The sequence below is a fragment of the Berghia stephanieae genome, chromosome 3 (genome assembly GCF_034508935.2).
Source record: "Berghia stephanieae isolate SIO BIC M18660-M18661 chromosome 3, UCSD_Bste_1.3, whole genome shotgun sequence".
Lineage (NCBI taxonomy): Eukaryota > Metazoa > Mollusca > Gastropoda > Nudibranchia > Aeolidiidae > Berghia > Berghia stephanieae.
In genome coordinates, this window is record NC_088362.1 from 9,060,735 (window position 1) to 9,088,064 (window position 27,330).

Here is a 27,330-nt window from a genome sequence, read left to right on the forward strand (position 1 = left end):
CCAATATAGTTATACATAAACGCCTTGTGAAACTTTGATCTTTTAAAAATTTACTCATGTTCGAGTTTACAAAAATTTTCACAATGCACATTGAATTATGAAAACGATATAAGTAAGATAAATAAAATACCAATAGACCCAAACAAAAAATCTGTCGAAAAATAGTACTATGTATACATAATATGCGTCTCCTTCCATGTGAATGGCTTAGTCGGATGGGTTAGATTTCTGTCTCAGAAGGCTTAAAATTGGCGCTGTGGATTCGATTCCTATCTGTGCCACTTGTTTTAATTTCATTTTTGGACTTCTCTCTACACAATGTTGCAAATGATAAATGTCCCACCCGTTTTCGTTTTTCTTTTACTCTTTTTTTGTTCTGAATATCAAGATTAAATTTTGCTTCATTTGTTTGATTGTTTTGGGTTGTTTTTTTTTTGGTCAATCGCTTATCTATGTATGTGACATTAAGTGTGTTTCTTTTCCAAGTGTAATAATATATATATATATATATATATATATATATATATATATATATATATATATATATATATATATAATGATAATGAATAATGTGGTTGACAGTCAGTCACAACACCAATGAGAACAATCCGCTGACTTAGTTTACACCAAAAAAAAATTAAATTAAATTTTTTTAAAACAAACCAAAAAAAAAAAGACTATATTGTTCTAAAATAAATAAATAAATAAAACTTAGCTTAATCATTCTAGAATTACTGGAACAAAAACTAGAGTTGTTGAAATGATAGATAAAATCTTGTCTTTAAGTTGGCAAAGAGTATCATAGACATAACGACTAAATACAGGGAATATTCTTAATTGCTTAATGCATAGCAACGCACAAAGGCTGAGTTACTGGCAAAAATATTTTTCACAGATTGATATACAAGTAAATTGCAAGCCTTTCTTAAATTAAGGGTAATTCTATTACCCGTTTAATTAACTTATTATTTAGAATATCTGCTAGGACACAATTATAAGTCCTTATTTGCAATCATTTTGCTGTCACTTCGGACATATCATAGCTGATGTCTCAAAAGATTAGCCTAAGTCTAGGTTAATTTGCAAAATACAGTAGTATGATAATTAAAATAGACGAGTGCCTGTTCCTGATAACCTTGTTTCTCTGAAAATACTGTGATTTCTCCATCTATTCAACTAAACCGATGTCATTAACATATAAAGAGTTACCTCCCTTATCTACAAAAAAAAAACATTTTTTAAAAGACTTGGACTATAAATAGTAAAGTGATTTAACATTTAAAATTAAAATTATATTTTAAAAATTATAATCTTTATCAAAATATGTATTATTTGTCAATTTGATTAGCATTATATAAATTATTTACTAATAAATTAAATTCCAATTTTAAAATTAAAAACTACTAAATTTTCTGACACTGTCTCTTACATATCTTATCATAAGAATAGATAAAGTCAAAAGTAGTCTGTGCATGATCTTATATGAAAATACATTTGATGTTTCCAGTCAGGTGGGAGCTAGAATCCAGGTGTTCCGTGTACCTTTTGGTGAATACGAGAAACGGCTCAAGTGACTGACCGTTCTTTTCTCAGTACTTGTAATGATGGAAAATGTATTTGTCGGTAATCTTAATGGAGAAATAAACAAAGGAATACATTTCAATAACATATCCAAGCGAAGAAATTACGCATTTGTAACATTTGATTACAAATCCTCTTCTGAGAAACTCGTCCAAAATATTTAACGGTTATAATTTGGAAGGTTGCATCATGCAACTAGAGGCATCAAATGGGAAAAGAGGATGACGATCAAGCAAGCTACAAAGTCCGCAGTATACCCATTCAATGTACAAGAGACCAGATTGCGGAGCTTTTCAATGCAACTTCTAATGGAATGAAAAAAGTGGAGCAAGGGAATATAGCTGGTGTTGTTAATATCACTCTTAACAGTCCTGATGATGCTGAATGTTTAACACAGTTGAACTACACCTGTTTCTTATTTGAACCAATTTCCCTATGTCTTCCCTTTTCTTGGATGCTTTATTGTAATTCTATAACTTTTTACTTTCCATTTTCTTCCTTTTTACTGGCGCTGATGTGACTTTAATGTGTTGCAAGCGCCGGAAAAACCTTAAAAACAACACAAAACAGTTGAATGAATACAGATTTGAAGAAACTTCCAGCTGAAGGCAGAGTTTTTAAGAAGTCCAAAGAGATCATCAAGATTCAATTCTACTCGTCATTCAAGTTTTGCACATAAATTTCCTTTTAGAATTCTGGTTGGCAGTGATTATGTTGCTGTGATAATTGGAAAACAAGGGAAAGCCATCAAAGATTACTTCATTTACGAGGGCCAGGGTTGATATTCATAGACATGGAACTCTTGTTCCAGACACAATAGTAACGATCAAGGGTTCACCTGAAATCTGTTCTTCCGCCTGTCTTGACATAATGAAGGTTGTGCGTCACGATTCCGAAACACTAAACAGAAGGGACATTCCATTACGATAGTTGTGTCCAAACAATATATGTGGACAAATAATTGGCAGACAAGACAAAGTGATCAAAGAATGTATGGATCACTCCAATGCTAACATTGTGTTTCAACTACGACTCAGCATTTCCTGGCATGAATCAGGTCATATCCATTTCACAATTTATCATATGATATCTGTTGGAACAGCTTTGAACTTGATTAATTGTACAGGAAATTTTTAATTCCCTAGTTCAATTTGGTGAAGATATTTACTGTTAAGTATTTATGATATTTTACATTAAACTTGTGATTAGGAAACTACATAGCATTGTCATTATGATTTAAAATAATACTTATATTCATTACAGAAAACCATACAAGAATTTGGTAACCCACCTTGATGGAAGCAAATGCCGCAATCCAGACAACAGCGAGCGACCATGGTGCTACGTTAGCAATTGTCAGAGAAGGTTTTGTGATGTCTGCCATATAGGTAATGTCATACATCTTACATTATTTACTTGAGGCTTGAAATTGAAAATGAACTTTCTACATGGAGGATGAACTCAATGATATTGGTTTTGGGCGTGGTCATTATGACAGTGATGATGATGACAAATTTGTTATGGAAGTTATGTAATGAAAATGATGGTGATTAGGGTGATCCTGATAATGATGAATTTTGATGTTGAAGATACATTATGTACATAGATTATGATGATGACAACGATGAACACAATGGTGGTGATGATGATGATGATGATGATGTGTGGCTCTGTGTCTGACCTTTGTTATGGAAGTTATGTAATGAAAATGATGGTGATTATGGTGATCCTGATGATGATGAATTTTGATGTTGAAGATACATATATACATAGATGATGATGATGATGACAACGATGAACAATGGTGATGATGATGATGATGATGATGATGTGCCTGGCCTTTTCACATAAGTCAAGGAATATAAAACTGGCAGTGGCTAGATTCTGATTTTGTATCCTTGGGTAAGATACTTTACACACATTACCCCACCTAACTCAACTGTTAGTATTGACCTTGTTTTAGGCAGTAAAGGATATTGTAAAAGTATTAGTACAAAAAAGAAGCTTAACGTGCTACAGGTACTATATGCAATGACAATATGCAGTTCCATATGGTCTGCGGGTAATATATGTAACATTATAAAAACAATGAGCATGGAAAATGCATGGAAATACACCATATAAATGTCCATACTATTATTGTTTTTTAAAGATTGATTTTCATTTCTGCTGATGACGATGGTGATGGAGATGCTATCAAGGAATATTTATTGTGTTGAATATCCTCTAAAAGAAGAAGAAGAAGGAGAATAAATACTACTAACTAATAATAATAATAATAATAATAATAATAATAATAATAATATATAATAATAATAATAAATAATAATAATATAATAATAATAATAATAATAATAATAATAATAATAATAATAATAATAATAATAATAATAACAATAATAACAATAATACAGTACAATCCGGATATACGCACCACCTTGGGATCAGCTAAAATGTTGCGATTAACCGAAGTTCCAATTAACCCAATTTGAGTTTCTTGTCCACTATTGCAAAATTTTACACATATATGGTAAACTCCAACCAGTTGTTAGAAACATTTTTCTTAGTCTACCAAACACTGAGCAATTTGATTGAAATAAAAACTATATGGCAGCCCTGTGTAGATTTTGACAGGCAAAAGTCAACATCTTATTCAGATTGGATTAACTTTCACTCTTTTGTTCTGAACATTTGTAAGAGTAAAAGAGATTAGCCTTGATAAGAGACAGTAAGCTCTCACTAAACTCTTTGGTCACAATGCACAGTTGTCAATTCCAAAGCAAATGATATCACCCAGTTTCTCTTTACAACTATCATTGTCTACCTGTTGTCAAGACTATGCCCAGCCCCTCGCCTCCTATTTAATGGCCACAGATGACATTACAAACTCATACTGCAATAGTCTCGCCCTCTTTTATCTGTAATAAAGTGGTGACACACTAATGTAGCATTAAATCCTGCTCACTCTCGATTCTTCAATCTGTCACGATTTCATCCATGATAAAATCGAATCATATTTTGTTTGCTTGATTTCTTGAATTTGCCACTTTTTGAGAGCGAACATGTGTTGCAATTAACCCGTGACTTTAATGTAGAATTAACTCCATGTCTTGGGAAAATGTTGCGATTAACCGAGTTGCGATTATCCAGAGTGGACTGTAATAATAATAATAATAATAATAATAATAATAATAATAATAATAATAATAATAATAATAATAATAACGGTAATAAAAATAGTACTAATAATACTAATACTAATAATAGTAATAGTAATAATGATAATAATAACAATGATTGTAATAATAATAATAATAATAATAACAATAATAATAATAAGAATAATCATCATCATCATCATCATTTATACTCCATTTACAACCAGCTCTAAGTGTGTAGTGGGATAAAAGTAAAGTGAGATGTCTTTATCAAGGATGTTTTTGTCTTTGCACACAGCCGTGATAATTTGATTATGTGTCTGAGCTTCTAGTCTTGATATTTCTGATCCAAATTGTTAAGGGGTGGTTCGGGTCTAAATATTAGGAAAATCCTTCGAAAAATTGATTTTGAGATTTTGGTGGAAAATGGCATTTTATTATCTTAGAAATAATATAATTGAAGTCCAAATCCTTAAAGTAGTCTATAAAGGCACGACAAAAACAGTCGAAAATGGTACAGGTAGTAAGAAAAGTGTGAAAAACGGAAAGCTATTTTGCTATTTCTCAATATGTCATTTTTCTAAGGGTATGGTGTCAAACGTTTCTCAGAATCTATTCAATGAAATTGTCTGAAAAGTTCCACAGTTATCACAGAGATAATGTATTATGTCACCATAGAAAGATTCTTTTGATAAGATATGTGAATCTTGAATTATAATCCTAATTCTGAATTTTTAACATCAATTTTGTCATAACATTTTGATTCTCAACTTTGTAATATTCTAAAAAAATTCCATAAGTTAACGTCGTAAAATCTCTCTATGGTGACACACTATGGTACAATGTTGACAAGAGGGAAGAATATGGAGGTCAATCCTTCATTAGTTTTTGTGGAACGTTTGCCACAAGATTGTTATATTTTTTTATGTCAGACCCCCAAATTAGGTCGCAAAATGGGTATCGACACAGATAATTAAAATTTTTCATCATAAATGTTGTTCTTTAACCTATAATCACGATATAGAATGATTAAAACCGCCCAAAGTTGGTAATTAAACATTTTTTGAAAAAGACCCAAACCGCCCCTTAAATGTATTTACGCAATGTATATAATTTTGGAAGGTTATTTGTGTTTGTTTGAATTAATAAAATGCCATCTATTTAGTTGCTTTTCTGACTTGTTATACTTACATCTAAAATCCAAACAAGGACTTTGATTGACCGGGTAAAGCGCATGTTTAAACAGATTTTGTATTTAAATCTTAGTGCGCAGAGCAAAAGACCACAGCACATGTTCTGTAGGGGTGTTAAAGAAGCAATTCTCAGGTAAAACAAATGAACATTTACAGCAGTTATTAGAAAAAAAACTACATCATCACTTTCGTATGTAATATGTATTTTTCTTTCTCAGATATGTGACCCATTGCCTCAAAAGAGTATTGCGGAGTGTCGATTTAGTTGTTAAAAACGGATTTCCTTGTCAAAAGTATAAAACTTGGGTTAGTTTTATAAGTTTTACAGAAGACAAAAGACGCAGTTTCCTATGAATTACCGAATGCTGTTGAAAAGTTTTTGATCTACCTTTATTTTTTTCTATACAGAATCACCTTATGATACTTGGGGTTACTGTGCAAGATTCAAGTCTGAGGGTAGATGCAGCAGTGAGCCAGAAAATGCTATTAAAAGATGTGCTGCTACGTGCAATGCAGTGTCATCATCTCAACCTAACGTCAAAGGTAATAATTGTTAAATGCAGTTCAATATAAATATCATATATGGTATCAATCTCATTTTGTATAAAAAGATAAATAAACTTAGTTTCCTAATCACAGGTTTATTGTAAAATATCATAAATACTTAACAGTTGTAGGTAAATGCGGCTATGTGGTCTAGTGGCATGACACTAGCTTTCGGATCGGAAGGTCCTGGGTTCGAGCCTCGCGCTCGGCGCATAGTTGAGGCCTTGGAAAAGGCTCTTTACTCACATTCTCTCACCGTACTCAGGTGTAAAATGAGTACGGGCCGTTAACAGCGTTGTCTCTGTCCCAAAAATTGTAATATCGCCTAACAGGCGTCATGTCCCGTCCTACATGTTAAATGTTGCTGTTGACCAGGGACCCTTGTAAAGCGCTTTGAGCACATTTAGTGGATATTGCGCTAAATAAAAGCTCAATTTAATTTGAATCTTAAATATCTTCACCAAATTGAACTATGGAATTTCAAATTTCCTGTAAAATTAATCAAGTTCAAAACTGTTCCAACAAATATCATATGATAATTTGTTAAATGGATATGACCTGATTCATGCTGTGCTTACAATGATAATGGTTTTTTAAAAATTAAATATCCTATTTATAAACGTCTGTAGTCTAAAAAATGTCTATATTTAGACACAAAGGGGCGTAATCAATCAACTACTATCTTGCAATTAATGCAAGCTTAAAGGGGGGTTCCCATGCACAATTTATAGGCCATGAGATGTAATCTGTATATTTTATTTCCGGGTGAGAAGCTTTTTTTCATATTGACGTTTAAATAAACTTCATTCACTAAAAATCCGATGTTGACAGTAATAGAATTGTAATTTCTTTATGATATGTGTGTTTTGATTCAGTCGAATAAGTAATAATAGACACAAAGGGGCGTAATCAATCAACTACTATCTTGCAATTAATGCAAACTTAAAGGGGGGTTCCCATGCACAATTTATAGGCCATGAGATGTAATCTGTATATTTTATTTCCGGGTGAGAAGCTTTTTTTCATATTGACGTTTAAATTCATTCATTAAAAATCCGATGTTGACAGTAATAGAATTGTAATTTCTTTATGATATGTGTGTTTTGATTCAGTCGAATAAGTAATAATAATCTAAAATACAAAGAATCGAATAGAATTTTTCATTTTCAAATGAAAAGACAGTCTTTGTCACTTGACATTGTACAGATATATAAAAGTAAATAAGGCTCCCATAGCAACATCAACCTATCACCTTGGCGTTTAAAATATAAAGATGCTTTAAATATTCATAAATATATCTAAAGCAAATATCATTTGGTATTTCAACATTTTATAGTATAAATAATACTCAATTGCTCGAAATAAGAAATAATTTCTGAAATCTAACGTAAAACACAATAAACCATTCGCAGCATCGTTGTCACTTTATATGATTCCCCAAGTTTTGGTCTGATAAAACCTTAAACAATATCTAATCTGTTTTTTTTTACTCCTACACATGGCAAGGGCCTTTTGATGTTTTAAAAAAATCTCTTTGTAACAAATTATACATGACATTTTGACATCCATTCCAATAACATACTGTTCATTCAACCCTCCTTTAATGCTTTTTATCTCTAAAGTATCAGATGTTAGATGTGGACACCCTACACCTGTAAGAAATGCTGTTCTTTCCAGCCCTAAACAAAACACATACAAAGTGGGAGATACAGTCACCTACAAATGTTCAAGAAGTTCCTCTGTTGAGGTGTCCAGAACCTGCATGACTAGTGGGAAATGGTCACCAGCTAATACTCCTTGTTTAGGTGAGTGAAAGTTATAAATTAATTTTACTGTATCCCTTTGGTTTTTTGGGAAAATCTGATTTTACTATCTATATCGAAATCGGAAAATTTTTATGAGTCATCCCTATGACCATTTGTGAAAAAAATAACGTAGGTTTTCAAGAATTATTTTTTTCTCTGGCAATCATCCAATTTGACTAAAATTAGATTTTGAAGTGTAATGATGTACTGAATACAATAATTATTTTAAAAGTCAAATCGATAAAAGTGAGAACCAATCTATTCTTTAAAAATATACGATTGGGGATCAACATTGCTCTGTACAGTCAAATTGAATTAGTATCATCAAGCACAGAACTACTGGCAAATCTAAAAATTATAATATTATATTCACATTCATACATACGAGTAACTTGGAAACATTTTTTAAAAATTGAGGATGATTTGATTACTTGTTGACTGATATGAATATTAAGGATAATCTGCAGAAACGTAAAGCTTAGGCTTTTACTATGACCAATCAAAACATGGGATTAGTTCTCCAGATACGTCATAATTTTTCTCCATCGTCTCATTTCATTTTTACATTATCATCATCATTCATCATGACTTGTGCTCTTGAGCACGTTGCCGGACAGCTGTCTCCACGAATCACGGTCCTCTGCGGTGCGCATGAAATCTATGTTGCTTTTAAAATCAGATTTAGCCATTCTTAGGTTATTTAGATATGCCATGCTTTGTCTCCCTCTAGCTCTCTTTCATTCGATCATCCCAGATGTTACCAACTTTTCTATTCCAACTTTTTTCCACACATGTCCTAGAAACTGTAACTGCCTCTTTCTGATGGTGTCGATCAACATTATTCCCTTTCTCACCTTCTCCAACACTTCCTCGTTCGTATACCTGTCTGTCCATGATAGCCTCAACATTCTTCTATACATCCACATCTCAAATGCTTCTAACCTCCTCGTACATTCTTTGTCAAGCGTCCACGTTTCACAACCATATAAAAGGGTACTTATACTTTCATTCTGGTCTTTAACTTAAGGTTGTTGTTTGACACAACTGGTTGCATTTTATGGAACACGTTTTTTGTTATTGCTATTCTTTGATTTATATTGTCTGTGTCACGTGCGTCATGGGTAATGCTAGTGCCTAAATATTTAAATTTCTTTACTAAAAGAAGACTAAAACAATCTAACACCAAACAATTCTACCAGTCAATACAAGATCTAAGTGGAAAACGCCCAGCCATGGCAATAAAATGCTTTAAAGACGCAAACGGTAATATACTTATCGACAACAACGAAATTTCGGAACACTGGGCATTATACATAAAAAAATCTTTACGCGGATGAAAAAAGTGGGACGTGGTCAGATAAAGAAATCTCTACTCTGAACACGGGTCCCCAGATTATGCGAGAAGAAGAAGACGCTGCTTGCAAAGAGATGAAAAGGGGGAAAGCGGGAGGCCAAGATAGTTTCTCAATAGATTTGATTGACGACCTCGACGATCTGGGAATAGACATTCTGACAGAAGCCTTTTATGTCATGTAATAATCTTGTTATTGTGGTATCTTGTTATTTGGGTTGCAGGGGGTACATACAATAATGAAGCCTCTTTGTAGTTTTCTTCAAGTTACGTGTAGTTTTTAATGAGGAAGGTGTAATATAGTCGATGGAGTAAATGAGAGAGATTTGATAGGGAGGATGTATGGAGTTGTTCTGAGAGGTTTGGTGGCGAGATATTTCTTGATAATAAGGTGTAGTTTTTGTTGTTGAGAATGAGATGTGTGTAGTTCCCAGTGCCGCTATTTTGGCAGGCAGCGTGGCAGGCTTCTTGAGGCTTGGGACGAATGAAGAGGGAGTGATAGAACAAAACAAGATCTTATTTTGCGCAAGAGATATGCTGAGTTTTTCTCTCGCGCAATGCTCAGGGTCGTGATTGGTTCTAAGGAAGGGGCGACACTGTCAAATAAAGAAACAGAAATAACACACTATTAAATCTTACTATCTAATAGTTTTATTTCAATTAGGATTGCCCCCGACGTGAGTCGGGAGGCGAATGACCAATGCATGTTATATAATGGAATAGAAAATGAAGATTGGCACTCAGCCCTCAACGTAAGTCGAGTGGCGATACGGCCAATGCATGTTATATAATGGAATAGAAAATGAAGATTGGCACTCAGCCCTCAACGTAAGTCGAGTGGCGATACGGCCAATGCATGTTATATAATGGAATAGAAAATGAAGATTGGCACTCAGCCCTCAACGTAAGTCGAGTGGCGATACGGCCAATGCATGTTATATAATGGAATAGAAAATGAAGATTGGCACTCAGCCCTCAACGTAAGTCGAGTGGCGATACGGCCAATGCATGTTATATAATGGAATAGAAAATGAAGATTGGCACTCAGCCCTCAACGTAAGTCGAGTGGCGATACGGCCAATGCATGTTATATAATGGAATAGAAAATGAAGATTGGCACTCAGCCCTCAACGTAAGTCGAGTGGCGATACGGCCAAAATTAGTAATATAATGATAATCGAATGTATCAATAAAACATGAATATTTACCAAGTGAGATAATGGCATCGAATATGCCAACATCATTAAGCATAAAAGCATAAGATATAAATCACTACCAACAATCTCAGAAGTTTGGTATAATTCTATGATGCAGGGCATCATCAGGACATTATACAGCTATAACGATTAATGACCAAGAAAGCTTGACAGACAGACCGATAACTGAGCATACAGCTAGTCAGACAATAGGTACTTATGCCTATATGTGTATCAGGTGACAGGCATATAGATAGTTGAATAGATTATTAGGTAGATTGATATGTAGCCAACTGTAATCTCATACTAAGTAATTGAAAAGGTAAATATATAAAGATGGGTACATATGTGCATAGGCAGACAGATTAGTAAGTATACAGATAGATAGGTCCGTAGGTCGGTCGGTAGATGGATGGATGGATAGATAGATAGATAGATAGATAGATAGATAGATAGATAGATAGATAGATAGATAGATAGATACAGAGAGATATAGATGGATAGATGGAAGGGATGTGACAGTGACAGGATAACTATACCAACAACATTAGAGTAGGCCGATATTGTTTACAAATCACCAGTAATAAAGATCGTGGTAAGTTTGTAATCGTGATAAACAGATTATTGCTAGCACTCATGTAATCAATTAATTAGACTAAGTATTTTCCTCATGACAGATACAAGTTATACTGGCACGTATTCGATTTACTGTCATTACACAAAGGCATTAACAATCCACGGAAATGATATGAATAAAATAAGAAATCTCGATGTCAATAATTAAAACAATAAATGCAACAGCAACAACAACAATAATAATAATAATAATAATAATAATAATAATAATAATAATAATAATAATAATAATAATAATAATAATAATAATAATAATAATAATAATAATAATAATGCTTATGACAATGTTAATAATAAAAGTTCAACATACCTGTCAAATAAAGAAACAGAAATAACACACTATTAAATCTTACTATCTAATAGTTTTATTTCAATTAGGATTGCCCCCGACGTGAGTCGGGAGGCGAATGACGTTGAAGCGAGGTGCGCCACTGGTTTTATCCTTTCTCCCCACTTAAGTGCGACGGCGCGCAGCATACCGCAAGACGAATAGAAGGAGACCATAACAGAAAGTGCTATTTAAAAAAATACAAGAAGTATGAAACCATCATACTACATACTTCCCCCTCAAGACAAAAAATCGTCCCCGATTTTCTTAATAAACTATAAGCAACTAATCCCAGATAAAGAGGAAAATATACATAAAAGATAATAATATAATAGCAATTAATAAAATAGCAATTATCGTAATGCCCATGCAATCATGTATGAGCGCTCAACATGTCCGCTCCACCTTCAGCAGTAATGAGAGGTGGCACTTTGCCTGACACCTGTGCCACCAAGGCCTGAAGCCTAACAGCCCTCGCTGTGACTGCTTCATTCTCTACCTGCGACGCGATGGCAATCTTTTGCAAGAGATCGGAAGAAGGCAAAATATTACCATAAAGTCGATCAAGACTTTGAATGATCGCGTCGCAGGTCACTTCCTCCCCCATCTGAAGAATGAGGTCGGCCGGTAGCCCTTTTAGAGAGCGTCTCATGGCCGCCACAAGGATGCGTTCCGAGAACATATGAGAGCACTGGAGGTCTTTAACCTCCAGTTTCCACTGCAAAAAGGAACAATGAGAAGGGGACCCGTCATCCCCGGAAAAGGTGGAAAGTCGTGGAGCGTCAGCTCTAACGGCTGAGACATTGACAGGTTGCTCCGTTTTCTTTGTTTCCTGCACTGCATTGAGCAATTCCATTCTTTGCTCATTCGACAGAGCAGCGATGCCGTCGATCAAATTCTGAATCAACTCAGCCATATTACTAGAGCGTTGGAGATAGATAGACAGATAGATAGATAGATAGATAGATAGATAGATAGATAGATAGATAGATAGAGAGAGAGAGAGAGGAAGAGAGAGAGAGAGAGAGAGAGCGATAGAGAGGGGGGGGGGGGACAGGTAGTGAGACAGAGAGAGAGAGAAGGGGGGGGGGGGCGGGGGAGTTGTAAGCACTGCAAAAGTGATTAACAATATGTGATGAGTAAGTGACGGGGAAGAGGGAGGGGAGGGAGGGAGGAGGGGGATGAGGGGCGCGTAGAATGGTGAATGTCAGTACACAGTAAAATAAAATTAAGAAATGAACAGCCAAAAGGGGAGAAAATCGGAATGCGGAATTCCAACTAAGCCCCTAAACAAAGAAATGCATTTTCAAAAGTCACACTTCGTCTCTAACAAAAGAACAACCAAGTCCTGTCTGAAATTGATAGCAGGCAGGAGAAAAGGGGAGACAGAAGGGCTTGTTTCCGGATTTACTTGGAATCCAATACTTGAGATATCTGATAAAAGCAAAAAGAGGAGTTGTTGAATGTCTGACACCTAACCCAGTCAGCGAGTCTTAGTGTGCGCAATCAACCAGAAAGTATGACCTAACATTAACAACTGTCTTCCAAAAGAAGGAAAGATGGAAACGTATTATTATTTCCATTTACTTGGAGGTTACGTTCTACTGATCATAACATACAAAATGATAAGTGTTCTGAGCACTCATGCTGTGAGTGAAGTGCTTGACACACGCAAACATATGTTATAAATTTCATGATACTGCCCACAGACCAGAAAGGTACAAGTCAAAATAAACATAAACAAAATCACTATAAAATTTGCGTGCATGGACAAAGTGTCAAGAACAAATAAATGGAGCTGTTATAAAATGAGCATAGTGAAAACATGTAACGGAAGATAGAAAAAATACAAATTAAAAATTCATAATAATAAAAGCAAACAAACGAGGTAAATATTCACGTGGAGAGGGGACGAGGAGGTACTCGAGGTGGTGGGGGGGGGGATGGAAATATAAGTAAATAATTTACACCAAATATGTCTCACCACTCGGTTGATCAGACCGGGCAGCGAAACAAAAGGCAAAAGAAATGAAATACAATGACACGTTAAAACACACAACAAAAAATGAAAGGAAATATAAAATAAAATTATCAGGCCTGATGTAAAGAATGTTTCTAAACATAATATTTTCACTGTTAAGAGAAAATACGATTAACACCGCACATCAGATCATTCACTTCATTTCTTTGTCTCAGCGTGGGTTGTCATCACTGTTATCTAGGGTTGTCATCGATCCCTCTCTTGGTTGCTATGCAGCCAACATCGCTATCATCTATTGCACAGTCAAAGCGGTCCTTATTTTCAAAGTGTCGGGCCTTCCCATACGCTGGGCGCCAATGTAATAATCTTGTTTTTGTAATAATCTTGTTTTTGTGGTATCTTGTTATTTGGGTTGCAGGGGGTACATACAATAATGAAGCCTCTTTGTAGTTTTCTTCAAGTTACGTGTAGTTTTTAATGAGGAAGGTGTAATATAGTCGATGGAGTAAATGAGAGAGATTTGATAGGGAGGATGTATGGAGTTGTTCTGAGAGGTTTGGTGGCGAGATATTTCTTGATAATAAGGTGTAGTTTTGTTGTTGAGAATGAGATGTGTGTAGTTCCCAGTGCCGCTATTTTGGCAGGCAGCGTGGCAGGCTTCTTGAGGCTTGGGACGAATGAAGAGGGAGTGATAGAACAAAACAAGATCTTATTTTGCGCAAGAGATATGCTGAGTTTTTCTCTCGCGCAATGCTCAGGGTCGTGATTGGTTCTAAGGAAGGGGCGACACTGTCAAATAAAGAAACAGAAATAACACACTATTAAATCTTACTATCTAATAGTTTTATTTCAATTAGGATTGCCCCCGACGTGAGTCGGGAGGCGAATGACCAATGCATGTTATATAATGGAATAGAAAATGAAGATTGGCACTCAGCCCTCAACGTAAGTCGAGTGGCGATACGGCCAATGCATGTTATATAATGGAATAGAAAATGAAGATTGGCACTCAGCCCTCAACGTAAGTCGAGTGGCGATACGGCCAATGCATGTTATATAATGGAATAGAAAATGAAGATTGGCACTCAGCCCTCAACGTAAGTCGAGTGGCGATACGGCCAATGCATGTTATATAATGGAATAGAAAATGAAGATTGGCACTCAGCCCTCAACGTAAGTCGAGTGGCGATACGGCCAATGCATGTTATATAATGGAATAGAAAATGAAGATTGGCACTCAGCCCTCAACGTAAGTCGAGTGGCGATACGGCCAATGCATGTTATATAATGGAATAGAAAATGAAGATTGGCACTCAGCCCTCAACGTAAGTCGAGTGGCGATACGGCCAAAATTAGTAATATAATGATAATCGAATGTATCAATAAAACATGAATATTTACCAAGTGAGATAATGGCATCGAATATGCCAACATCATTAAGCATAAAAGCATAAGATATAAATCACTACCAACAATCTCAGAAGTTTGGTATAATTCTATGATGCAGGGCATCATCAGGACATTATACAGCTATAACGATTAATGACCAAGAAAGCTTGACAGACAGACCGATAACTGAGCATACAGCTAGTCAGACAATAGGTACTTATGCCTATATGTGTATCAGGTGACAGGCATATAGATAGTTGAATAGATTATTAGGTAGATTGATATGTAGCCAACTGTAATCTCATACTAAGTAATTGAAAAGGTAAATATATAAAGATGGGTACATATGTGCATAGGCAGACAGATTAGTAAGTATACAGATAGATAGGTCCGTAGGTCGGTCGGTAGATGGATGGATGGATAGATAGATAGATAGATAGATAGATAGATAGATAGATAGATAGATAGATAGATAGATAGATAGATAGATAGATACAGAGAGATATAGATGGATAGATGGAAGGGATGTGACAGTGACAGGATAACTATACCAACAACATTAGAGTAGGCCGATATTATTTACAAATCACCAGTAATAAAGATCGTGGTAAGTTTGTAATCGTGATAAACAGATTATTGCTAGCACTCATGTAATCAATTAATTAGACTAAGTATTTTCCTCATGACAGATACAAGTTATACTGGCACGTATTCGATTTACTGTCATTACACAAAGGCATTAACAATCCACGGAAATGATATGAATAAAATAAGAAATCTCGATGTCAATAATTAAAACAATAAATGCAACAGCAACAATAATAATAATAATAATAATAATAATAATAATAATGCTTATGACAATGTTAATAATAAAAGTTCAACATACCTGTCAAATAAAGAAACAGAAATAACACACTATTAAATCTTACTATCTAATAGTTTTATTTCAATTAGGATTGCCCCCGACGTGAGTCGGGAGGCGAATGACGTTGAAGCGAGGTGCGCCACTGGTTTTATCCTTTCTCCCCACTTAAGTGCGACGGCGCGCAGCATACCGCAAGACGAATAGAAGGAGACCATAACAGAAAGTGCTATTTAAAAAAATACAAGAAGTATGAAACCATCATACTACAGTCATATACGAAAAGGATGAACTGTCTAATATTTTAAAACAATCGTATTCATTACCATAACCAAAAAGCACGGAACTATTGGCTATGACCAACACAGAACAATCAGCATAATGAGCCAGGCCACAAAAATTATATCAAGAATACTTACGAACAGAAGCAAGATCTCTCTAGAGATAAGTGTCGAGCAGTTTGGTTTTGTTAAAGAAAAGGGTACGGTAAATGAAATCTTTACATTGAAAACATTTATGCAACGGTCAATCAAAAAATAAAAATCACTTTATCTATGCTTCATTGATTAATCCAAAGCATTTGATTCAGTACAACGCGAAATGCTCTTCAACATCTTAGAAAAGATCGTTGTAGACAGTAAAGATTTCGATTTGTGAAAAACTTATACTGGAATCAAACAGCGTGTATCAAACTTCTTAAACATCGAGAAAGGTGTAAGACAAGGTTGCGTCTTATCACCGGACCTTTTTAACATATATCGTGAAATAATATTCAAAGAAATTGAAGATATGAAAGGCGTTGTCGTTGGAAGGCATAATGTGAATAGCATAAGATAAGTAGATATACTGGTGTGCAAAAATGAAGAGAGGGGCTTGAAACTGAATGTTAAGAATACGAAATGCACGGTGGTCTCAAAAAATGACAACAACACGACCTTCCACTTGTCAAACAACGAAGGGAACACCAAACAAGTTAAGAAATTTAAACATTTAGGCAATATCATTACCCATGACGCACGTGACATAGAGTTACATTATAACAACTAAAAAAGTCATAAAAATAAAATAAAAACCGTTGTAGTTATTTTAACACCAAGTTTAACCATTCATTTATTTTATTCCGTGATAAAACTTTGATTTTTCCCTTTTTCATGCAATAGGAAAGGCATTTAGTATCATGCAATACTAAAATTTTTGCATATTAATGATATGTACAAGATGGCCACGATTGTCATGTGACTCAATTTGCATATCTAATTATTTCAATTTGTAGCTTAATTATCTGTCTGGCCATCCTGAAAGTTTCATCGATTTATCTCTCCTAATTACAAAGTAATCATTTTTTAACGGAAACTACACAGATTTCCTTACTTTTTCCCAAACTGCTTAGCACTGGGGATTACATAAATGGCCCAAGGAATCAGCAGGTTAAGGGTAAACAAACCCAGATACCAAATCATTGCTGGGTGGACAGAGAAGGGGAAAGGGAAAGGGGGGGGGGGGGATAAAAACTATTTTGACTGTACTGAGGACGAATACAGGTCCCTGTACTTGTGTGGTCTGTGCTCAACCACTGAGCTATCTGAACACCAAAGTTGTGATAATTGCCACCATTTTCACTTTACTTGACTTTGATGCAAGACAAGATATAGCACGGAAAAGGTCATTGACGCATTAATGAAAATTATTATTTAAGATTTATGACATTTGTTATGTTTGTTAGAAGTTTTTTCTCTCACTCTCTCATTAATTTGTTATGTTGGTTAGATGTTGTTTTTTCTCTTTCTCTCTCTCCCTCTCTCCCTTAGCTTGCCCTGATGGATGGGCCCAATTCAAAGATAAATGTTACCGCTATTTCAAACAGTATTTGGAGTTCTCAGAAGCTGAAAAAGTGTGCAAAAAATACTCTGCCACAATTGCTATGCCAAAATCAAATAGCGAGAAACATTTTATTTCCTCTAGGTGGTCTATTGGGTATGTAGTTTACATTATATCTTTTTTATTTATAAATATGTTTTGTATCATGAGAAAAAATATAGGATTGTAGTATAGAAGAGAGGAGAATGTTACCATCACTGTTAATGAAAGTTTTTTCGCTGGTATTAGTGCTTTTATTAATGGAAGCAATTACAATGAGCATGACAAAAATGTAATGATGATGATGCTGATGATGATGGAGATGATGGTAGTTAACTGGTGATGCTGCTAAATCTCACATTGACACGGATCTAAGTGAGTTTTAATAATGATAATACATAGCATTTGTGTACTGTATAACCGTGATACAGTCATCCTTTATGCGCTTCACATTTACAAGTATGTCAATCTATATAGCACTCACACATACACATACATACACACACACACGAACACATACACACACGCACACATATAAACAGACATTTAAAAGAAGAGAACATCGATAATCAAACAAATGTGAAACATTGATAGAAACTTACAAATAATATGTCTTTGTAAAAATGTCATATTTTAGTTTTTATTTAAAATCCTGTGCATATGACTCTCCAGAAATGGCCTTGGGAAGGTCGTTCCATATCTGAAGACCATGTGTTAAAAACGTCTCCCACAATAAAATAAGTATTTAAATTTAATTAGAGCGGAGTGTTTTCAGGTGAAGACCATAGCATTCTAGATGGAGATGAGACATTTGTAAATTCGTTAAGACAGCTAGGCGATAAACCATTATGACATTTGCTAGCGCTAAACCATTAAGGCAGCAGCCTCTTATGGTTCACACTATTATGTTATGACGATCGACCCAACCAGCAATGTCCGGTCCGCATTCGTGCACCGTCGCAAACCCGCCTTGTAGCATCGTCATAACACACCTTTCGACTATATGCTCTGCCGTCTCGGGTTCTTGCCCACAGCGTGGACATATTGGACAGGAAGTTAGACCCCACCGATGTAACGCACTTGCCGTTAGGCAGCTCCTCGACCGAAGCCGATTCGCAGCTACCCAGTGTCTCCTCTTACTGGTATCAAAGCCTGGCAACTTCTCACCAAGCTTAGAGGAGTGTAGGTCCCCCTTAAGGCAATTTAAGCAGTTAAGGATGTAGTTGTCATGCTGGATGGGAATAGAAGTTTCTCATCCTATACTCCTCTTTTAACAATTTTCATAATGGCACGACTTCTCATAACATGATGCGATATTCAACATATATTTTTATCCAATCACCTGGTTAGAGGGGGTTCTCTTCCCTGTAGAAACTTTGGAGCTCATTATTGAAGTATTTTTTGAGATCGAAGCTTGATAGCACTGCCATTGTTTAAAAAGAACTAATGAACTAGAAGCTTGGACTTTTCTTCTTGATTACCTTCCAAATACAACATATTTATTTCCAAGTAAAGCATTTAAAGCAGTATCTTTAGCATGAAAGCTTTGAATACAATTAACCTCAATCATTTGATTTTGTTCAAGTTCAGTATTTCCAAAAAATCCGAAGTATGTGGCAGGATTCCTGTTGTGAGCTTGCACACACCACTGATGGCTTCTTAAAGTGCAATGCCCAGAATCAACTTGGTGCGAGAGGCATTAGAAATGATATTGAATATAACAAACTGGCACAAAGAATTCCAAAAAATATGATTAGCAATAGAATTGACAATGAATATAACAAACAAAGAATTGCAAAAAGATAATGAACAATAGAAATTACGTTCAATATAACAATCTGGAACCAAAAAAAAATTGAGAAATGATTAGAAGCAGTAGACATGAATTTGAATATAGCAACAGACCAAAGAACTGGGAAAAATTTGAAAGCAGTAAAAATAATGTTAAATACTTGTATAATGACCTGGTGCAAAGAAGATCAAGCCCATCAAATCTCGAAAATATGAGAGATGATAGGAGCTCGCAATAAATGTGAAAGTGAAAAGAAATTTATCTGACATCAGTTACTTTACTGTGAAAGATCAGTTTATGTTAAACTTAAATATATTGGGGAACAAGACATGCAAGTCTCATTCTGAAGTATATTTTATGCTCTGATCCAAAATAAAAAGGGAAGACAAAATACAATAATTATCGATATATTGTCCTAGGCATCAAAATCGGTGGACCTATTTTTGTAACACCTCGGCTTTATGTGCAACTTAAGCACCAAAAGGATAAGTAAGTAATGTAGCACATTTGCATATCACATGCACATTGGGGATTGCTCTTCATTCTGTTTTAAAAAATTCCCTCAATAAGTTGCAATGAGCCAAAGTTGTTTTATTAAAGTAAATAACTGCTATATACTAACAGGCTTACAATATCTGTCGGTGTCTATATTAATGGACATTTCCATATCATTGCAGTTGGGCTTTGTCCACAGCGCCCTATACATGGATCACTTTCGGGATCAGTGATCTACAATTGATGACTATTCAGTCACTGGCCCATGATGTATTTCTTCACTATATTACAAGAAAGATGAATATATTGAGAAAGAAAAACAAAAAAATACTGACTTCACTATCTGAAACATTAGACATCAATGATATGATTTACTTTTTCTCAGAGGTGTTCGCCAGATGTGGCTCGGAGTGAAGAGGTTCCCAAAAGAGAACAAATTCTATTGGAGTGATGGTAATCCTGTTGATTTGACCTTTTTGAAAGACAATTGTAAGTAGTATAATATATTTATGAATAAATGAGTATACTCATATATATTTTAATAACTCAACTCATACTTTGTTAAACAAGTAATATGATAGAGTAAATTTTAAGATACTATACAATACGATCAGCTCGGATTGAGTTCTATTAGTAACTAACTAACAAAAAAAAAAACAATCGTCATACAATGTTCCTAAAGGCCAAGAGTACTTAAGCGTTCACACAGTCAACATGCATACTCACATGCAAAATATGCACAACATAAAAAGCGTAACTCTATAAAGAATTCTAATATAATTCAACACAGCCAAACATCTACAAAATTTAATAGAGACACCTAAAATTCGAGTTATTGAATATTTTGACGTAATTCTCAAATTTTATGTGATCTGTCGATCTCCCAATTTGATTCATGACTGTGCATGACCTTTTTTTTTGGAAAGATCCAATTGTTTTTCTTGTGTCTTTGATAATGATTCAATTCCGTGAAATTTGAATTGACTCTTTTGGGTGTGCTGTTGTGTAAAACGTTGTGCGACTCTTATATACTGTTTGACATGATTGCCCATATTATGCTGTGGTCTATTTTATTCAAGCCAGGACTCATTGGAGACCTTGCAACTGCAGATAATTTTCCTGGAGGCACATACAGTTGGATGCTGGGTTCACGAACTCTGCATTGTTGCCATATAACTGTTGATGCGCCCCCATATAAGACAAGATCACTGGCACTGTAGGTGAATCAGTTGTCAACAGTCCTGTTCACTAATCAGCATGTGTTGTTGATGGGCACGACGGTAAAATGCAGTGTTACGTGAGAAGAGATGGACGATATGAGCAGACATATGTTTATTTATAGAAGATTCAAAAATGTATAATTATAACGACGATAACACACTATCTTACGGCCATACAGATTTTAAAACTCTAATTGATGTACTTGAGCAGGAGAGCCAGATCTTTCCTAATTCGTTCCATATAAATTGGATGAAGGCCAATCCTGACAAGTTCCAGGCTCGAGTTGTAGGCATAAGATAGGCAGAATATGTGCCCAGTATTCAATATTGATTCAGAAACAAAAACATGTCAAGACAAGGGAAAGTTACTTGGAATTGATATTGACTACCAACTAAAATTTGACATTCTAGGAAATATGCCGGTTTCTCAAAAACTAAACATGTTAAAAAGAATAGGAAAATAAATATTAAAAAATTGAGCTTTATATAGCGCAATATCCACTAAATGTGCTCAAAGCGCTTTACATGAAAGGAAGACACATATCCAAACTAAATTAACTAACAATTTTCCATACATTTATTTTATCAAATTTTAAGTTTTGTCCACTTAATTGGCACTTCTGCTCAAGAGCAAATACTAAGAAAATGGAAAAAATACAAGAACGTGCTCTCAGATTCATTTACAGTGATTATACCAGCACACACGAAGACTTATTAACAAAGGCTAAAGTTATCCCCCTTGAAACCAAACGAATGCAAATTATTATGGTAATATAAACATTCAAAATTCTTCATAAATTATCCGCAAAATTTCTAGAAAATGTATTCAATTTTAAAGAAAGAAAATATGATTTTAGGCACACCAATACTGCAAATGTCCCAAACATCAAAACAACCCATTTCGGTAAACAGTCCTTTCGTTTTGCCGCTGCAGTCTCGTGGATTAATCTGTCAGAGCACATGAGAACCGAGAAAGATTTGAATAGGTTTGAGAGACTCTTATGACAAAGGTGGCAGATTCTCAAACTAGTTTAGATCTGTTTTCCGTTCCCATATATTGAATATATAATAAAACAGTGAGACATGTCCATTCTTATTTATAATATATAGTATTTAATTTATGTGCAATGTATTTTTAAAAATTAATATGTTGGTGAAATCCTTAAAGGGGCTTATTGAATTTAGATCAGATTTTATTTAGAAAATCTACATCATTATCTTTTCAAATGATTACTTTATATTTTGTTGTCATGGTTACTAGTTGTTGTTATGTATAAAAGGTGTATATATAATATGTATTGTTACGGACAATGAATAATTTATTCAATTCAATTCAAAGAAAAAGGAAATAAAAAAAAAAAAATTAAAAAAAATAATTAAAAAAAATATATATACACACACACACACACACACACACACACACACACACATGATATATATTATATATATATATATATATATATATGTATATATATATATATATATATATATATATATATATATATATATATATATATATATATATATATATATATATATATATATATATATACAGTGCACTCTGGATACGTCGGCGTTGTTTAAGTTTTTTTTCTTGGTCACTCTCCATTCGTCCTGTATAATATTATTTTGTTAAAAACTCCAGATAAGTCGATGGCGCTTAAGTCGATGTTCTTATCACCCATGAAAACAATAAAATCACAAATAAGTATTTACATTGTTTTAAAAAGCAACCAGTAAGAATTGTCACTGGTTAAGAATATCCGCGAACGATTGGCGCACATAGATGTGACGTAGAGCTTTGCCTTACGTCTGTGCTCAATTTACATAAACAGTATCGATTAACTTTGATTTCTCCATCTCACATTTTACATCGTCGCAACTTCAAGTTCAAGATTTATTTTTTTGTTCTAATCCCAGGCCATCCGATGTAATGACTCTCTTAATTGGTATCAATTTTATCAAGAATTAAGTCCAGTCTACAACTACAATGGCAAACCTATTGCTGAAAAGAAAGATTCAACTGATCGATGCATTTGAACAGTCTGGTATGCGACAGAAAATCATCCCAGAGGAAATTGGCATACCAGCCATTTCTGTCTCGATGATTTACAAGAAGCATGACCTTGACCTAGAGGCTCCTACCCGTCCGCTTTTCGTGGAATAATTCCACTTAATTGGTCTACATTCTTCATTTAAGGCAATCATTCCGCATTTCAGCTTTCCTATCGAGGGAATTTAAAAAAAAAAAAAATCTTTAGTAAAAAAAAGGGAGCTATGGCCTCTTTGTCTGCATCTCCGATGGTCAATCAACAAACATTTTGTGTCTCTGATTAGTCCCTTCAAAGTCTGTGCAACTGATGTCAGGTGGTTGACCTAAGTATTATTATTATGTTGACTCAAAAAGTGAGGTCAGTGACCTAGGTAATATTTATTTTTCCCCTATTCCCCTGGGCATTGTATTATCCGTAGCCTACTGTAATGTGATCAAAAGAACTTATAAAATTTATCACAAAATCATTGCCTTAATATCTGTCTTGTAAAGAAATCTGCATTCATATTTTCAACTTTATGCATTTCATTTCTTCGTCCAGCCAGACACCTTTCAGATGGTGACAACTGTTTTACCATGCAGGATAATTACTGGGATAGCGACTGGTGCGAAAAGAAATATTTTCCTTTTATCTGTCAGTTGAACGGAGCTGGTAAGTGTGGATGAAAGATTAATGCTTTCTTTTTAGTTTTACAATGTAGATCCACATATAAATTAATTTAAGAAAATCTTTGAAAACTTAGGGATATCAACTAATGTACAGAGGAGAAACGCCCAAAATAATAAAGTTCAACAGATACTGGATAGTGACTTCTAGTTCTTAGTTGTAAAATTTCAAGCGAATTAATATAGACGTCTACGTTTCTGGGAAGAAATAATGCACTTTCTCAAATTTTCAGGATTTTAAATGTAGTAATTCGAATTATTTTTGGTGTAGAATCCATTTTCTTAATCTGGCTAAGCCCGACATTATACTGAGTTGTTCCAATTTTGTTTTAATTCGTGACCTGCCATCTCAAAACAGTTTCAAATTATGATGAACTGGATTCTACAAGGTGAATTTAGAATAAAAGTAATAAGAACTATGAACCCGAATTTATCTTTATTTTTTTTATTGAATAAAGAAATGGTATTTATTCTCCATCATAAATCAGAAATTAATCCCAAGTTTCGTACTCGTGGCTATAAGTTTAATTCTCAATACGAAATCCATCCCAACATAATGCAGATTCGATCCTGCGGGTCTCATATATCATAACTCCGGAACAAGGGCTCTTGTCCAGAATTAAGTAAATAAGCAAAACACATATCATAGAAATCAATTGATAAAAATTATTTACCACTGGATCCAAAAAAAAAGAACAAAATAGCAATTAGTTTCTACACAAAAATATGGTAAAAATCCGCATTGTATCCCAGTTTAAGAGACTTTCTTGTCATATATTTTCTATGAGATGACAATATTACAGCAAACAAGACAATGCCACTATGGTCATCTTAATGACTAATAGTTACCAAAAAAAAAAAGAGACATACACATTGACAACCATATACACCGTGTTGAATGGAACGTCTGGAGACAAACACTGAGATCTGAAATATGTCTTACCACCAAAGATCACCAGTTAGTTGAAGACCCTGATCATTGGAAATATTTCACTCACCATATAAGAGAATCTGCCTAGGCATCCCAGTTTGAAGAGTATGAGGCAAGTGGCATAAAGTCAAGCAAGTCAGCTGGGTGTGATTGCCTCTCCCATGATTAAGTCAGAGGGAAAACGAAAAAATAAAATGTAGATTTAAAATTAACAACAATTCTAACGTTTTACTTTTTATAGTCTTTTCTCTAAAATAAACATGCTGGCAAGACTCATATATTTCTGACTATAATTTAGATTTTCACAATCTAAAATGTCCTGACACATGAGTCACAAATATGACATCTAAATACACAAGTGCAATATGATTTCATGCAATTTGATAGGATTCTAGTCATTTCACCCAATTCAAAAGTAATACACTGCATAAGCCTCACACTCCTTAATTTGGGAATTATGCTTTTAAAAAACCCCCATTAAACTTGAGGAAAGAATAATAGTGTTATTCCTTAATTAAATAAATGCAAAGATGTGATCTGATAATATGAGATGATATTTCATTGAGTTTCAATACTATTTTGAGATGATATGTACTGTCCTCTGCCATGTCAACTGCTAGGTAACATTTGGCGGATTCCAGAATTAAAGGGTTTTGATTTCAATGTCTTATAGATACCTGTGATTTTGAGTGAATATCTATATTTGCAATACATTTTTTTTTTTGGGTCAGTTTTAGGATTTGTTTTTATTGCCATGAAATGAATTATTTGGGACTTGATTGTCCAACTTTGAAGTGGCAGTTGTTTTTTTAAAGAACACATACGTAATAATATTTTTTAATCTTCAAATGACTAGAATCAAAATTAATTTTTGAACTTTACATTAAAGCCAACAAATGGCATAATAAGCATTTTGTTTCGTTTTATAATTATTGTAAAGAGTTCTAAATGTTAAGATCCAGGGTAAAGAATCAAAAACAAAGACAAATGTGGGAACTGCTACTCGTGAAAAATAGTTATGAGCATCGTCCCAATTATCAGTCAGATAACCTCTGATAATGTCTTGCTCGTATTGATGATGATGTGATGATGATGATGATGATGATGATGATGATGACGATGACGATGATGATGATGATGATGATGATGATGATGATTATGATGATGAAAGTTATGATTATAAAAAGTGATGATATTGATGGAGGTAGGGTACGTTGTGATAATAAAATTAGAAGTGATATGATAGTTATGACGATGATGAATGAATGATACTTGTTGATAATGATGGGAGAGGGGGAGGGTTTGATTTTTTAAAACAACAATATTTGTTGGTACCCCTAATGCATCATATAAGATGTTAGTATTTATATTTATTACATTTTTGTCAAATGGCATGTTTTCCATTCATTCATTTTTTTCAGAAAAACCCGATTGTGTAGATTTTATGGATTCTTGTTCGGACTATGTCAATCACAGGAAGAAAGAATGCAATGAAATTCTCAACAACTATTGTCGTCGTTCTTGTGGTAGATGTAATGGCTCATCTTGAAGAAAGATGGATTCTACAGATTCATAACCTGTCAGAATGTTTGTGTTATGTGTAACCTGTCTAAATGTTCATAATAAAATCTGAACTAATCTATGTCTACCTTTATTTATTTAGAACATATTAATTGATACTATATAAATATAACGAGTCTAATAGTGACCGTCCGCCTCGAAACGGTATTAAGTCGGATTTTTCAATTTTTGTTTTTTGGTACCCGATCATAGTTTATTTTATGCTTTAAAATTGGATACTAAATTGATAAAATTCTGATCATTCATTGTCGAGATATGACCGTTTGAAGTAGGGAATGTGTAAAACCAAGTTTTGAGAAAATCGACTTTGAAGTGAGGCACCGTTTTCACGCACAGTCAAATCAATGGGCAAAGATAACTTCTTAGATATGGGTATGGATAATTTGAAGAGAATAGTAAAATTTGCAATTTTCAATTTGACCCACAAGAATTTCAGAAACCACTCGCAGGAATTTCAATGCCGAAAGAGGAATTTCCGCACACAAAAAGGGAATTTTTTGAAATATATATATATATATATATATATATATATATATATATATATATATATATATATATATATATATATATATATATATATATATATATATATAGCGCAATATCCACTAAATTGGCTCAAACAGCTTTACAAAGGGTCCCTGGTCATCAGCAACATTTATCATGTAGGACGGGACATGCCGCCTGCTAGGCGATATTAATCTTTTTT

At 34.2% G+C, this 27,330-nt stretch overlaps 1 protein-coding gene across 2 annotated transcripts in view; it reads left to right on the forward strand.

Annotated features, from left to right (window-relative positions):
- Window positions 1-26,681, forward strand: part of LOC144967120 (uncharacterized) — a 107,339-nt gene extending 80,658 nt beyond the window's left edge. Inside the window, exons 42-48 of one of the 2 annotated variants that reach the window (XM_078903965.1) lie at window positions 2,845-2,969; window positions 6,341-6,475; window positions 8,101-8,283; window positions 17,838-18,003; window positions 20,559-20,662; window positions 23,988-24,098; window positions 26,465-26,681. In XM_078903965.1, coding sequence (XP_078760091.1) covers window positions 2,845-2,969; window positions 6,341-6,475; window positions 8,101-8,283; window positions 17,838-18,003; window positions 20,559-20,662; window positions 23,988-24,098; window positions 26,465-26,592 — 952 coding nt within the window. In that variant the 3' untranslated portion in view covers window positions 26,593-26,681. Of the gene's footprint in view, window positions 1-2,844; window positions 2,970-6,340; window positions 6,476-8,100; window positions 8,284-17,837; window positions 18,004-20,558; window positions 20,663-23,987; window positions 24,099-26,464 lie in introns of those variants that run through there. The other variant, XM_078903966.1, reaches the window with a different exon arrangement.
- The last annotated feature ends 649 nt before the right edge of the window (window positions 26,682-27,330 follow it).